Consider the following 15,158-nt stretch of genomic DNA (forward strand, 5'->3'; position numbering starts at 1 on the left):
GATAGAAGGCTCTGGTTTCAGGTAGTGGAAATACACAGAGTGGGTGGCAATCGGTGATGGGTTGGGTTTGAGGGCTGTCACCGTGCTGTGCTGCGGGGCAACAGGGGCGGTGGGGGCAGTGCCCCATCCACGTGGGTACCACTGTGGGCAGAGCATCCCATCCCACCCCATCCCATCCCTGGTGAGCAACGCTTTCGCCCTGGATAAAGATTCGAGTTTGACCAAGTCCTGTTGATTTAATCATTTTTTAATAAAGCCATCGTTACTGAGTACACCAAGATTGCCAGTTAAGCTCTCTATATGTCGCTGGAGGTAACAGTGCTGTGATCAACAGCAAAACAACGGAACAAAACGAAAACAAAACAAAAAAAAAAACAACCCAAACGAAACGAGGTAGGTTAAAACCAGCAACACAGACCTTGTTATGCGACACCCCAATACCACAGCGGCCATGCTTGCAGCTACTGAGAAAGAAAACCCCAGATACGCACTGAAACGTAAATCAACTGAGCAGAGTTTATAAGGACACGATTCAACCCGAACTAAACACACACACATTTCGGCACAGATGTCGTCTTTCACTGTATGTTGGGTAATTCGTAGGGAGCACGGGGGGCGGGGGGGGCAGAAAACGAGTATAGATTCAGACCCTTGGCCGAAGGAACCACGCACATAAATATTGTTAAGCTCTTTACAAGCCCAGCAGCAGCACAGCGGGCGGCTCGCTCTGTGCCCGTCCCCACGCCGGCTGCCCCTCCATGGGATGGGTGCCCGAGGCCCCCCAGCCCCCCTCCATCCCAGCCCTCTCCCGCCGGCATCAAACGGCACCGCTGTCCCTATCACGACACAGCATCATGTGAAGATCCATATAGAAATATGGATGGACAGACTTGACAAAAACGGTAGCTGATTTTTATTAGTCTAAGGCTAGTAGTTTAGCCATTTAAAATCCATTTCCCAAAAGAGGGGAAAAAAACCTATTATTTTTCTCTTCTTTAAAAATCTGTTAAGCCGTTGCTGCCAAAAGCAACATGTAAATGTTGGTGAAGGCAAAAGATTTCTAAAATTACCCAGCTATACGGTTATGGCCTTCATCACAAAGATAAAAGGTACATTTATTGTGCTGTCTCTCACCAGATTTAATTGGTAACTTTACAACATACTATATATTTGATGCTAGCAGGCAGACAGAATTAAAAACAGACTTTTTGACACGGTTTCTTTCCCCGTTCTTACAAAGTAGGGGACAAAGAAAAACTGGGAAGAACAAAAAAAAAAAAAAAAAAAAAAAAAAAGAAAAGAAAAGAAAGAAAGAAAGAAAGAAAACAACCTCATAACCCACTATAACACAGCGTAATCGGGAGACCTCCAGAGGTGGTTTCCCTATCCCAAGCCACGCGCGGGGTGCGTGCCGAGCCCTCCCCAGGGCGGCAGGGGAGCGTGGGGAGCGGTGATCCTCAGGGCCCTCCGCATCTGCCTCTACAGTGTTAGTCCACGTGTTTAATGTCCTTTAAATTAGAAATAATGCCACGAAGGTAAGTGCCAAGGGCTCTTCTGTTACCAGTTCATCATGGAGTTTCTGTTGAGGGTCATGAAAAATACTTGGCTGCTTCCTCCGGATCTGACCGACGCGAAAAATACCTGTTTGGAGACGGGGGGAAAAAACCTCAGTGAATGCTGATGATTTTTATGACAATCAGAAATAATCTGAACTCTCGTGGACGAGGGAAGCCACGGCTGGGCGGTTTCCTCTGCCTAAACCTCATCGCCTGATCATTTCTTTGGGTGACTGCAGTCATGGTGCTACACTGGGCGTAACAATCTGGGCAGAAAGGCTGCTGGAGCTGCAGGAGGCACGGAGCCCAGCCTGGGGAAGTGGCTCAAAGTGAGCCCAACACAGCCCAGGAAGGATCCAGCCCTGTGAGCCCACGCATCACAGCTCAAATCCCAACCACTTCAAAGCGAGCGTGTAACAACGCCTCCATTGCTATCACCACTGCAGAGAGCAAGGTTTGGAATAGTCTACAAATACCACGTTTATCACATTACTGCCACAGCATTACTTATTGTGCAATGTTAATACGACTGCTTTCAGTGATTTGTATCTTGCTAAACGTTAACCATTTGGGTCAATACTCACACACACACTGTGTTACACAGTGCTTCACTGCCTCAGATTGAAATGCTTTTCTTTGCAAAAGTTTTTTATATTATTTCAGCGACTTCCGAAGGCTACATTGGGGAAAACCCAAACTTTCCTTCAATACATTCAAGGCACAAAGAAGTACTGGGCCTCTCTATGAAGAAGGCTCTTCTGTGTCCACCATTGTTGGACCACAGCAGAAGTCTTGAAAAATAAGTCATCGTGTGCAAATATTTAAGGGAACGCTTCCACAGGTCCTAATTTAAAACCATTGAACAGGCAGGCCAACTAAATAAACCAATTGCAGCCTCCAATCCTATTTATTGCACGTTATTAAACCCTACTCTGGCGACAGAGCAATCAGTGTCTGCATGTGTTTTGTGCCTGTGCTCCTCACAAAACAATTCCCTACTGCATGGTCTTGATTTATGTTGGTGAAACCCCGTGCCACAGGAAATACTGACAGCAGACATCAGGGCTGAAAACAGATCTCAGTATTCAACTCTCCCTGCCATGAAAACTTTCCTTTTCCTCCAGACAATCCTCCTTCCCTCATTCCCTGTGCACCTTCACACTTCAGCAACACCCAAGGCAGGGGTCATCCATGCAGCCATACAATTTTATGATGCAAGTGCCTTTACACACGGCTCTGCTGCCCCTGCAGAACAGCATTTATCAGTGCTGTCTACAAGAAAAGAGAAAACACTTTACGACCACAAACTGCATCTGAACTGAAAATGCATCATAATGTTTCTATACCTCCGTTCAAATTAGGGCTGTCACACAACCTTAGCACTACCATTTCTCAACATTGCAGAGCTTATTTGGTGGCCTGAACTGCTAATGGACATTTGCAACATTTGAGAGGAATTCAAGCTAAGTCTGTGGGGACATCAGCCTGAAGTAGAAGAGCATTTGCTGACAGGCTGAGATCTTTGTCCACTGAAGAAAACTAACTGGGATGGGACTTATGGGCACCGTTTATTAAAGACCTTGAGCTTAATTACTTATTAACCCCAAGACAAACTAGACTGTCTAAAACTGATCGGTTTTACCTTAAAGCACGGATGCAAATTTTGCAGTGGACTTACCTTATCATTTCTTTCACATAGAAACTTTAATCTTTGAGCTCGCTTGTGCATAAATACTCCGTCCAAATGTCCCGTCTCCACTGACCGAATCTCAATAGCTTTCTCTCCCCAGCCCATTATTTGATTGGAATGAATGTAGGCTGTCGAAACAAAACGTTTGGTAGGTGTTACCATGTGTGCTGAGCTCAATACTACAACATGGGTAGGAATTCAAAGTCTTTGCAGGTGAATTACAGAGCTCTGCTGAATAGCCTTAACATAGCAGTTTTAATCCAGAAGTAATCCTGCATTTAAGGGGAATACAAATCAGTTCTGCTTTCTGCAGGTGAGGAGCTGGGACAGTGACCCACCTGCACAGGCCATGGGGCTGAGCAACCCAGGCTCTCCCAGCTCCCATCTGGCACTAACTCCAGTCAACACAATACCCCACCAATGTAATGGTTTATACTTGGGATAAAGCACAGTTAGTATCTTCAAAAAGTCATTTGCTTTTACTGTCCAGAACCAAACTACAGACATTTGGCAACTACATCTCTTACCTGGCTGAGAGAAATTTCCCTTGATAAACAAAATCCCAAATAAGCAGCATGCCTGACTCTGCACCTTATGTCATTTCTACTTTACGAAGGTGAAGAGGAAGGGTTGACCTACCCACAGAAGTAGGCATTTCTCCCCACTGGAGCACCACATCTTTAGTTATCCGTCCGTAGGTGTTCACATAAACACCTTCATCCTCGTAGCACACGAGCATCTCCATCCCGTCTGTTTTAGGCAGGATGACAATGGCATGAGGAGTAATATTGCCCTGAATCTGCAGTTAAAATAAACACCCTACAAGTCAGAATTACATTGAATGGAAGAAGTGGTAAGGGGAAGGGAGCAAAGCCTTAGAAAAACAAAACCCCAAGCCACACTAACCACAAAACCCGCATTCCATTCCACAAAGCTTTTCCACTGGCTTTTAGAGATAAGCCTGAAGGGGAATAAACTGTCATGTTTACACTACTGCCAAAGCTGTCTTACACAGCAAGGATGAGCAGGGTCAGCAATTATACAGAGATCACAACACCCAAAGATTGACACCTGGCAGTAACACTGATCAGCAGCTGCTGACTGATGAATCAAAGTCAAATTAGGCAAATAAACCCAGAGTTTTACAGGTAGCTCTAGGGAGGAAATACTCCTCTCTCTGAGCAGTGCTCCCCCATGTACTCACGTGAGATGGTATATAGATATCGTAAGAGTTCCCAGAATCTACATCAATCACATGGAAACCAGTGTGTGATCCAAAGATAACCTTGAGCCTCTGACCCTCTTCTACAGTGAGATCGACAAGCAGCGGTTTGTGCTGGAGATCTGCAAAAGACTTTTATAACCCCTTTAGTGAGTACCACAGAAGAAATAGCAAACCCCATGGCAGCCACCTGATACGGTTTTGAAATTGCATTTGTTTGAACGCGCTTCCTATGAAGTGTGTTATTATTTCTGTTCCTCATGCTGTTCCTCAGTCATATGCCCAGGGAAGCACCCGCTCACTCCAGCCTTCCCAGCACACAGGTGCTCACCCTGTCAGGCACAGATCTTTTCCCCAGGGGCAGCCATTGCTCCCTGTGCAAGTACTGACTCTCAGCAAGGAAATCAGTGAGCTGTACTTCCAACTGCCTGAACAGATCCGTGCCTACAAGGCAAGGGGAGGATTCTCAGCACCCAGATGGGAAGAGCAGCACCAGGAGTGCTGGGCAGCATCCCCACTAAGCCCACAGATCCCAAGCTCCACTAATGCTGCTGAGCTCTTCACGTCACCCAGCCCATTTATTCTGGCTTTTGTTCAGAGAAAGCAAATGTGACCTAATACCAAATAAGCCCATTTCTTCTGGAAGGATTCAAAATGAGATTACTCAGCATGGAAGTCTCTAGGAGGCACTGCCCCTTGTGACTTGCTGCTGCACAGAGCTTAGAACGAAAAGTGCTTTACAGTACTAAGTACAGCACAGCCTCTGGCAGGTTATGTAGGAGAAAGGTCTCACTGAAGGAAACTGGGGTAGATGAAAAGGGAGAGAAAAACAGCGGGTCACTCCCCTGCACTTTCTTGGTACAGAATCCACACTGCAGAAGGGAAGAGCACCTTGCAAAACAAACATGGAAAATAACACCAGCCTGATTTCACTCTCTGTGGCTAAAGCAAGCAAACAAGATTAAAAAAAATCCCCTAAAACCTCAGCTCTGCTTTATTAAAGGACATTTGGTGAGCTTTCTACAGCTTCTGCAATGAAGCCTCCCAGGATAAGCGATATTAATGCTTCACTGGTAGCCATAAGCAGCACATATCACATCTCTGCAGCCACGGGCTTCATAACATTTCTACCAGGGCAAGTACAGTGATGATAACGCTTTTGAGGAGTGGTTTTGTTTGTGTCCTTGAGGTCTGAAAGCCCTGGCACTGCACAGCAAGACTGAAAGGAAACCCTGCGGGTGCTTATCTTCATTGGCCCTCAAAGACGATGCGCTGTCTGAGGAGATGGACTATAAGCAAAGCACTTTCCTACTCCACACAGTACAGAAACCTCATGTGTTTACAATTACAGAGCGTATTCTGGTGACAAGGAACACATACCTTAAATGCCATAAACTTGTGATATGGTTTAGGAGCCCAAGCATAGATCTCTACAGCATTCTTTAAGGCAATCACCAGGAACTTGATTCTTTCGTATTTCACTAAAATTAAAACAAAAGATGTTTAAAACATTCTTTTTTGCTTCAAGATGGCACAGTTTATCTCTAGAAACAGCTGCTAAGGCTATCTCTCTGTTGATTTGCACGTAGTAGCATCCACCTAACACATACAGATGAGTAGAAAAAGTATTTCTGGCTGTTGTCTACTCATAGTTTCAAGAAAAATCATCAGATCAGATCTAGGACTACAGAATAAAAATCCCCAAAGACTCCAAATATCTTTTGCTTGTAACTTATGCACCACACAATCAATGTGACAAACTGGAAGATGTTTACCGAGGCATTTTATCACACAGGCTGTGATGGAGGCACTCCCAGTACTGTGGAGCAGGCAAGGAGCCCGGGGCAGTGCAACAAGCATCACCCTCTCCAGGCTCAGAGCTATGGGCACACAGCCTCTTCTCACTGCTTACTCTCCCAGCTGCTCATTTCATGGCTGTACTTGGCACTACAAATTCCTCCATGCAGCACAGTGGCCCCAGCCACTCACCAACTTTGTAGTGGATGCAGCCTTCCAGATCCCCAACCGTGATCCAGCCCTGCTTCTTCTCTACTTCGGGGTCGTTGTGTAAAATCCTGTTTCTCAGCCAGGAGAGATAATACACTCGCAGCTTGTTCTTCTTTCCTGTTGGCAAAGGGAAACTCAGCCATAAGAGGCAGCGAGAGGTAACAGAGCAGCATGCAGCCCCAGGAATGGCCCCAGGCTCCAGCTCTCTGTGCACAGCCTTACTGGGTTTGCATGGGAAACTCTGAGATTCCAATGTTTATTTTTCCTCAAGGAAGATAAAAGTAAAGCTCTTTTCACAATGACATTGAAAAGCTTTACAGAAATGATAATACAGCTCAAAAGCTTCCCAGATTTGATGACCAACCATCCTCGGCAGGATTCCCACACTAATTTCCACATCCTCATTTCTCACATTTGGAACCAGAAGGTCAGAGATGGGGTGAGAGGAGCACCTGATATTGTCACGAGGACATTCAAGCCCTCGAGTACGTCCATCTGCTGGAACCGCCGTCTGTTGATCAGGTTGTAGACCTTCCCTTGCCCGCTTCGGTCCAGCAGCATCAGGCCATTTTCTGTGCCCACCAGCAGATTTACACCTGAAACAGAGAGACCAATGGGCACAAGGAGCCACGGCTGCTGCCCACCAGAAGATTACAGCCCAAGCTCATTCTTTGCTATCTCTAAGCGACCACTGTAACTAAGGGCAGCATTCCCATTCCCACAGACAAGAAGCATCACTCTTATACCAAAGGGTCTCAGCTGACAGAGCTGTGACCAGGAGCTCACCCCACAAAGCAGCACACAGTATCTCCGAGTTGAAGCGCTTCTTATACTTCCTTATCTCTGGGGTGTCACTGTGGGGACGGATGTTGGTGGGGTTCACGTTCACCACGGAGATCTTCCTGGCTTCGTTCAGCTTGGCCTGCTCCTGTCTGAGCAGCTCGCTGGTGAACAGTGCTTACAAGGAAACAACAGGACAGTGAGGTGTGATTGGAAGCAAATTCTTGCTTTTTTTTTTTTTTCTGATAGAGATGTCATCACTCTGTTACAAGCTGCAAGTTTTGAGAGGTAACATCAGTATTTTCTCATGGGCTGGAAGCAACAGTGAAGCAGTAACAGGGAACATCCCCAGACCTCCAGCACTGCCCACAGGGATGACCAACACTAACCCTGTCCACATGCATCTATTTTCAGTGAGTTCTAAGCAACTGTAAGCTTCTTGGAGTGACTGCCACCTCCTGGCTCTGCCAGGAACAACTCTCCCAGGTGCCCAGGCAGACAGGGATGGGTGGACTTCCTTGTCTTCTCTCTTTCTGGGGATATTTCACTGGTGATGGAGAGAAGGAATTGGATGGAAATTGGAAAGCACAAGGGTACAAACACAAGAGTAACTGAAATCTGATAGGTTCAAGGGAGTTATTCAGGCTTCACAAACGGTCACACTGCCTCCTACCAGTAGCAGATGACTCTTCATCCTCATCTTCATCTTCATCGGTAGGCGAGGTCTGATACACTCTGGTGTCCACAAAGGGGGTGAAAGAGGCTTTGGTGCTACTTCCCATTCCATACTGCAAAATAAAGACGGAAGACCGAGCTCAGAGCACAGAAATAACACTAACATTTGGTGTGTGTGGCTCTGCAAAGAGCGCACAGTGCCTGTCCCTGCGGCGCCCTTTGTGAGCCCTCTACGAACATTTACTCCTCCTCCCCCAGACGTGATCACAGACAACATTCCACTGGATTTGTGAATGCCTCTGGAGCAGCAGAGAACAAGAAGTGCAGGCACGGGGAGCAGTGCCCAGTGCCACGGGCTCGGCTTGCAAGTAGAAGCACAGCACAGCCAGACTGGTTAGCGGAGAAGCCGCAGTGTCAGAGGCAAAAGTGAATGCAGGGTTGAACAATTTCTCCGCACACAGCACATCTGTCTTAAAGCCCAGGCTGGGATGTCAGTGGCAAGGGGTTGCTTCTCCCATTAATGTGACTGCCCCACGAGTCACCCCACTGCAGTGCTCAGCACAGGACGGGGAATGCAGATGTGAGAACACAGCACATCCCACACTGCTCCATCCTCCCCAGCTCTGGTCTCCACCACATGTCACTTGGACGGCAGGGATGGGTTACCTGCAATTCCAAGGAAGTACTTTAGATTGTCTACAGCATTTCAAGTGAGGCTTCAGAAAAGGCCATTTCTGAGTCAGGAAAACTGAACCTGAACATATTCTAAGGAATGGGGACTGGAGCACCTCCCCTGTTAGGACAGGCTGAGGGAGCTGGGCTTGTTCAAGCTGGAGAAAAGAAGGCTGCGGGGTGACCTCATTGCAGCCTTTCAATACCTAAAAGGAACCTACAAACAGGAGGGGAATCAACTCTTAGAAAGGATTGATAGCTGCAGAACAAGGGGAAATGGTTTTAAGTTGAGGGAGGGGAGATTTAGGTTGGATGTCAGGGGGAAGTTCTTTACAGAGAGAGTGGTGAGGTGCTGGAACAGCTGCCCAGAGAGGCTGTGGATGCCCCGTCCATCCCTGGAGGTGTTCAAGGCCAAGCAGAATAGGGCTCTGGGCAGCCTGGTCTGGTATTAAAGGTGGAGGTTGGTAGCTCTGCATGTGGCTGAGGGGTTGGAGATTCATGATTCTTGAGGTCCCTTCCAACCCTGGCCATTCTGTGATTCTGTGAATGCCAGAGCCAACACTTTGCCAAAGGGATCTAAATAGGAACAAACAGCAGCACCACACTGATTTCTTTTTAAAACCATTGCTTTGTTAAGGCAGAAAACGAGGCTAAGCTTTCTCCCAAGCAAAATGACATCCTTACTTGGGAGTCCAAGTGCAACGATTTCCCCCCTCGCTGAGCAGCTTATTCCTCCTATCACAGTATTTATCCAGGGTGCTCTTTATTTGTGACCTACATTAAAAGCTTTAACAGCAGCAAAAATCAAATCTTCCTGCAGCAGCAGCAGGGCTGTTCGTGTCCCAATTCCCTGGGATGTTGTCCTCACTGGAAGCACACCTTGCTCAGCCCCCATGCCACCAGGTCTCCCAAGAAGGAAGGGAAACACCCTCACTCCTGCCTGAGGCTTCTTGAGGGGCATGTGAGCAGAACAGCCCCAGAAGTGCCCCCAGCCCATCCCCAGCAGCACTGCATGCTGTGGGTGAGCTCTGCACTGCGCCTGCCTCCATCCACATTCCCACGGCCTGGAGACAGCCCTGTGTTGCCATAGAAACAGGATGATTTCAAAAAAGAAAATGGTAATGGAGACCCATGTAAGGAGCTTGCAGCCTGAGGCAGAGAAGGCTGCAGTAACAGATACCAGATTTACATATACTGCATGGCCCAAATATACTTATATGTACACGCAAGATATACTTGCTACTCTGTGCTTCTTTCACATCGAATAAATACACATTTTTTTCCTGTGCTGGGCATCTTTTCCATAAAGCACCTACAACTCAAAGAGGGAAGAAATATTCAGTATTTACAGGGATGCTTTCTAGCTGAGAGCCAGGTGCTTTCATACAAGTGAACTACGATGAACTCCCTCCTTCCAATCCCCCAAGCAGTTCCTCCCTCTTTGCTCAGATTCAGCTGTTCTTCTCCTAAGAAGGTGACATTTTAAGAACTTTCAAGCCTGTTATTTAAATACTAAGCCCTCATCTTCCTTCAGGTCCTGTTCAATTGATTATAAACGTCTGTTTTGGCTTATGAAGACAGCACCAAGCTGCAGGGTGAGATAGTGCTGGTCCTTTCAGACCCACTCCTTCCTGACACACTGCAGCACTGTTTGTACAGGGAGCAGCAGTGTGGAAGAGCAGCCTGACAACTGTCCCACACATCCCCTGCAGTCCCCACACTCATACAGCTCTGGAGGCTTTCACAGCTCTGTGTGCAGCTCACTGCAGCCATCCCAACAGACCTGAGGTTGCTCCGTGTGACATTCTCACAGTTCCCATCCATGCGCCTTCAGGACAACGCAGAGTATCTGTCAGTGCACCCTACCCGTGGCCCATGCTGTTAATATGGCTGGGCACCATAAGCAGGGCTTTAGCTTCAGCTTCAGCTCTGAGATGGGCTGAAGCAGAGAGCCCTAAAGCATCCATCTGCAGTCCCACAGGGTGCAAGCCAACCCCACCTGCCAACACACGCAGAGCTTGCTTGCCCATGCCCTAAGGGCATCCTTATGGAAATGGAGACATCTTATCCTTTAGCTCCACTACCCCACAGCACCACTGGGACAGGGCACAACACTGATAACATCAGCAGTGTGGATGCAGTGCCCTGCATGAGAGCAGCTGTGCACAACACCTCCCACAAAGACACGGCTGTAGGGGTCTCCACACAATCAGGACAAGGGATAACCTCCAAGTAAGCTGCCTATGCCACTGCCTGCCAGTCTGCAGGCTTTATGAGTCACCTGGAAGAACCGAATCCCAAACTTTCCACTTACTCCCACTCCTTGCTCAGTTGGCCCTAAAAATGCAGTTTCAGAAATGGAAAAGCTCCTCTTGCTTGGTATTCCATAAATGAATATATTTAAAGCCTATTCTTGCAAACTGCCTGCTCATGTTTAAGCAGTCCCAGGATGACTCTGGAAGGTGTTACTTCAGGACCAACTGTCTCAGCGCTGCTTTTCAAGGCAGCAAGGAAATGGATAAAACCTGGAGGTCAAGTCAGGCACTGTCTGTTCTTACATTTTACCAGCACACAAATCCAAGCAATTTGCATTTTTATACTGCTAGTAAAAGCAAACTGTAAAATGAGTACATCATCTCTATGAGAGAGGATGACAGAACTACCAATGTATATCCAACCAAACAAAAAGAAAAATAAGATGGGTTATTTAACACCAACCTGGTTGATTTCTCATGGGGAAACAGGGAAATACATGACCGTTTCCCACAGCTGCTGGTGGCAGCAGGACACACCAGTTCCTCTCTCTTACGTGTAACATCTCGTCCATGGTAAAAGTTAAAAGTGTGCCATATTGGCTTTGGTTTTTCTTAACCTTTGGGATCACAAAGTCTCAGAGACTGCACACGTAGAAGCTGGGCACGGTTCCTGTTAATGGCACCACTGGCTCATATTCTTTTTACATTTCCAGGTATGAGAAGATGGGGACTTTCACATCAGACTGCAGCATTCAAGCCATCATCACCAACACCTCAGTTGGTGGGTTGAGAAGCGGGCCCTTCTACCACAGGGCACAAACCCATACACCAACTACCCACCAGCTCCCCTTTCATTTCCCTACACTCACCCACACGGACTGGAAAAAAAGAGAGAGAAGAGCAAAGGAAGCGAGGGAAGAAAGCAGAAAGGCCCCTTACGGGGCAGAGATGTTAATACTTGTTTAAAGCAATGCAGAGGAGAGCCCCCACCACCTACTTCAGGCACCGAGTCCATGTCTTGCGCATGCGTGGAGACTCGCCCCAGGGCCTCGGTCGGTGTGCCTGCAGGCGAGTGGCTTTGCTGCACCAGATCAGGGAGATTGATGTGGCCTGCAAAGCCATTGCTGGCTGCGTGGCCAGAACGCTTTTTTTCACCAGAGGTCTGCAGAAACACAAGGCATGAGGAAGAAAGAGAAGGGAAAAAAAAAGAGAAAAAGAAGAGAAAACAACAAAACCACGTTGTGTGCAGTCACCAGTTCCCTGAGTGAGAACAGGACAAGGACCCTCTCTGCTGTCTCCATCCCCATGCAATCTGGCAAGCGGCAAACCCCCCCAGGAGAAATAAAGACAGGGTTAATGACAAAGTCAATACAGAGTAATTAGCCACATTACAACAAAAGGAGAAGCCTGATCATTGTTGTTTTGAGAAAAGGAACGTAATGCAGATTCTGCTCTCGCTACCATGGGTGTGAGCCCCATGGCTGCCCTGTGGCCAGCTCTCGTCCCAACACTGCTGCTAGCCACAGTGACAGCAGAATCTGTCCCCTGATCAGTGTGAGCTTTAATGGCTTTTCACTGCTACGGTGGCGAGTAGCCTGACCGCAAATGCCAACAGAGTCCCCGTTGCATGTTTCTTTAACCCAAAACAGCAGTGAACAGTGACAGCATCGCCCTTGCCTGCAGTGGCAGAGCTATTCACATCCTGCTCTGTGCACAGAATTCCCTGCAGCATCACTAGGAATCACTTGTCTGCAGAGAAAACCTCCCGGGGTGTTCTCAGGTGAATGCTGACTACAGTTGCCCATGTCAAGCAAGCACTCAGCCATTCCAATACATTCCTCCTTTCAATCTCAACCTCATGTGAGGCAGATGCTAGGAAACTTCTCCCTTCCCTGCCCATTGTTTTGAGGTATTTGCCATTCTGATGAACTCGGGTACAATGAGATTGTTAGAGAATTTGCCACCTACCAGGATTAGTGAAAAAATTCCTCAGAAACAGGCTCAGCAACTTATCGGTCTGCTCTGACAACATTAATCTATCAACTATTACCCCATCTTCCAAGCACCTCGCCATCCTGCCTGTGCAGGGTGGCACGTAAGCCTTTGCCCAAAGTCCCTGGAGGTCAGTGAGCCCTTCCTCTGACTGTGACAGCTGTGGTCAGAAGAACAGAGTGAGCATCCTGCATCACGGGCTGGGTGTCAGAACATTCTCTCCTCCCAAAGAGATTTCCTCTCCTGCTTATCTTTCCTGTGGCTTTTAAACCTTCCTGTAAGTCTTGGTCTAGCTGACAGCTTCACTGGTTTGGCACATTATGGCTGCAATGCAATCCAAGCTCATTTCAGAAATGCCTGACTTGTTTTCTTACTCAGCCTCTTAAGTGTTGCTGACACAAGGATGTGCACAGGGCTGACCAAGCTTCAGAGATCTCTGATCAGAACAGGTAAAGGACCAGGTGAGCTGTGCACTTCTGAACAGCAATAAACCTGCAACAAACACTCTATAACTTCTTTGGAAACTTCTTTCTTGTAATGACCTGCTACCTGTCTTTGTTTCCAATGGCACCACCAGCATGTTACAGGACAAAATGAAGAAACACTGGGGAAGGCCTTCCTCAACCAACAGGACATACCTTCTCCTGCCTCTTTTTTCAGTACCACCGATGAGAAATGACCAAGCTGTGCTGCTGTGTTAGCACTGTGCTTCGTGGGAGCAGGGAAGACTGGGACAACAAGGAGATGTGGTCTCTGAGAATACGGCAAAGGCACTGGGCCAAGATTTCTGAGTGGGAAAGCAGCAGCAGCAGCGATGTCTGCAGTGTCTGGGTTTGATGGAAGCTGCACTCAGCCTTCCAGCCAACTGGCTTAATCCTCCTGAGCAGCAATGGCTGCCTGCAGCCCCACAGAAAGCCTCCAAAACACCACACCTCCTGAACGCCTCCTACAGCTGTATGGTGGTAAAGGTTGCAAAGCCCTGGGGGAGCATCGGGCCTGGCTCCAAAAAAGCACTCTAAACCAAAGATAACTCCTGTTGCTTGGAGCTATACTGGGACTACAGTAGAGTTGTTTATGTGAGCATTCACCCCGCTGTGCTCCGGCATTACTATTCACTGCTGTTTGTAGTTCTGAGAAACATCTGCACTTGTCACATTTGCTGAGTGTAAATTGCATTAGGAGAGCACTAACGAGCACAATTTACTCAGTCATTTTGTGTTCCGGACACACAGCACTGTGAGTTGTTGTGCTTACATGGGCAAAACCTCCTGAAGATGCTCCATGGAAATCTTTGTTTTACAACTTACCTCTCTCACCATTAAAGTCCCTTCCCTTGAAATATTGCTAAACGTATCTGCATGGGAAGTCTCCAGACCGTGGGTTGTCACCATTCCCAGGTTGTATGGCTCATTGCTTCCAGGAATTCCTGTTGGTCTGAAGACAGAATAGAAAAGCATTAGTGACAGGCACCTCCTTAGCTAAACTAGATGAAAAATCTTCCAATTCAGTAATATTTCTGGACAGGGTAAGGCTTTCTATTGCACAAGAAGAAAAATTAGAAAACACAGCCATTTAAATGTCTGGAGAAATCACTGATGTGGTCAAAAATACAGGAATACAGCACCAGGTCAGGAAGATGGATTACTCCCACTACTGTCAACTCAAGTCAAGCAGTGCACGGGGCACCCAACCCACCACAGGACAACTCTCACAAACAGAGGGTGGATCCTGGCCACCTGCTCTGAACACCAGACCAGAAGCTTCATGTTACCATGTCTGCATTACACACCCTGGCTCCGCCTCGCAGCTTTCCACCATCATTCAGGTGAAGATGCAGCCCTAGCCCATGATTTAGCCCCGAAGGCATCAGAGAGGGAGGCAGAAAATAATTACAGGTCCCTTGTGTTAAAAGACCCACTCTGAGAAAGAGAGCATCATTCTGAGGCTGTTACCACTCTGGCATGGAACACACCCTGTCATTTTCAGATGAGATTTTGAGAAGTAAGAATAAATCTTGCAGTGACAGGCAGACCTGACTGCGGTGCTCCTTCCAGAAAGCTGCTTTGCAGCTGGCAATACACCAACGTTAATGAGGGTGCCTCTGCCACTCAAGCTGACACTGATAAGCATCAAGGCTTTGGTTTCCTCATTACTGCAGCAAAGCACTCCCTGTCGATGGCTGATGCTGAGCGAGGCACCTGCACCTCTCCTCCAGCCCACCCACAGCTGGCCAAGCCTGACTCCGGCCAGATGTGCTCATGGTAAGGACACAGTGACCCCACTCTGCCATGCCCTGGCTTTCTGTTGTA

General features: G+C 47.6%; 1 protein-coding gene across 4 annotated transcripts in view; it reads right to left on the minus strand.

The window, feature by feature from the left end:
* Positions 1 to 231: 231 nt before the first annotated feature.
* TNIK (TRAF2 and NCK interacting kinase) overlaps positions 232 to 15,158 on the minus strand; it is a 71,719-nt gene continuing 56,792 nt past the window's right edge. For 3 of the 4 annotated variants that reach the window (XM_042820238.1, XM_042820235.1, XM_042820237.1), the window contains 11 exons: positions 14,157 to 14,283; positions 11,855 to 12,019; positions 7,929 to 8,043; positions 7,262 to 7,432; positions 6,928 to 7,071; positions 6,458 to 6,592; positions 5,849 to 5,949; positions 4,451 to 4,600; positions 3,886 to 4,045; positions 3,235 to 3,374; positions 232 to 1,641 (listed from right to left, as the gene is read on the minus strand). In XM_042820238.1, the coding sequence (XP_042676172.1) occupies positions 1,558 to 1,641; positions 3,235 to 3,374; positions 3,886 to 4,045; positions 4,451 to 4,600; positions 5,849 to 5,949; positions 6,458 to 6,592; positions 6,928 to 7,071; positions 7,262 to 7,432; positions 7,929 to 8,043; positions 11,855 to 12,019; positions 14,157 to 14,283 (1,492 nt within the window). In that variant the 3' untranslated portion in view covers positions 232 to 1,557. The remainder of the gene's footprint in view (positions 1,642 to 3,234; positions 3,375 to 3,885; positions 4,046 to 4,450; positions 4,601 to 5,848; positions 5,950 to 6,457; positions 6,593 to 6,927; positions 7,072 to 7,261; positions 7,433 to 7,928; positions 8,044 to 11,854; positions 12,020 to 14,156; positions 14,284 to 15,158) is intronic. The other variant, XM_042820236.1, reaches the window with a different exon arrangement.

Source organism: Centrocercus urophasianus, unplaced genomic scaffold (genome assembly GCF_019232065.1).
Source record: "Centrocercus urophasianus isolate 14NV4802_14NV808 unplaced genomic scaffold, USGS_Curo_1.0 seq_19, whole genome shotgun sequence".
NCBI lineage: Eukaryota > Metazoa > Chordata > Aves > Galliformes > Phasianidae > Centrocercus > Centrocercus urophasianus.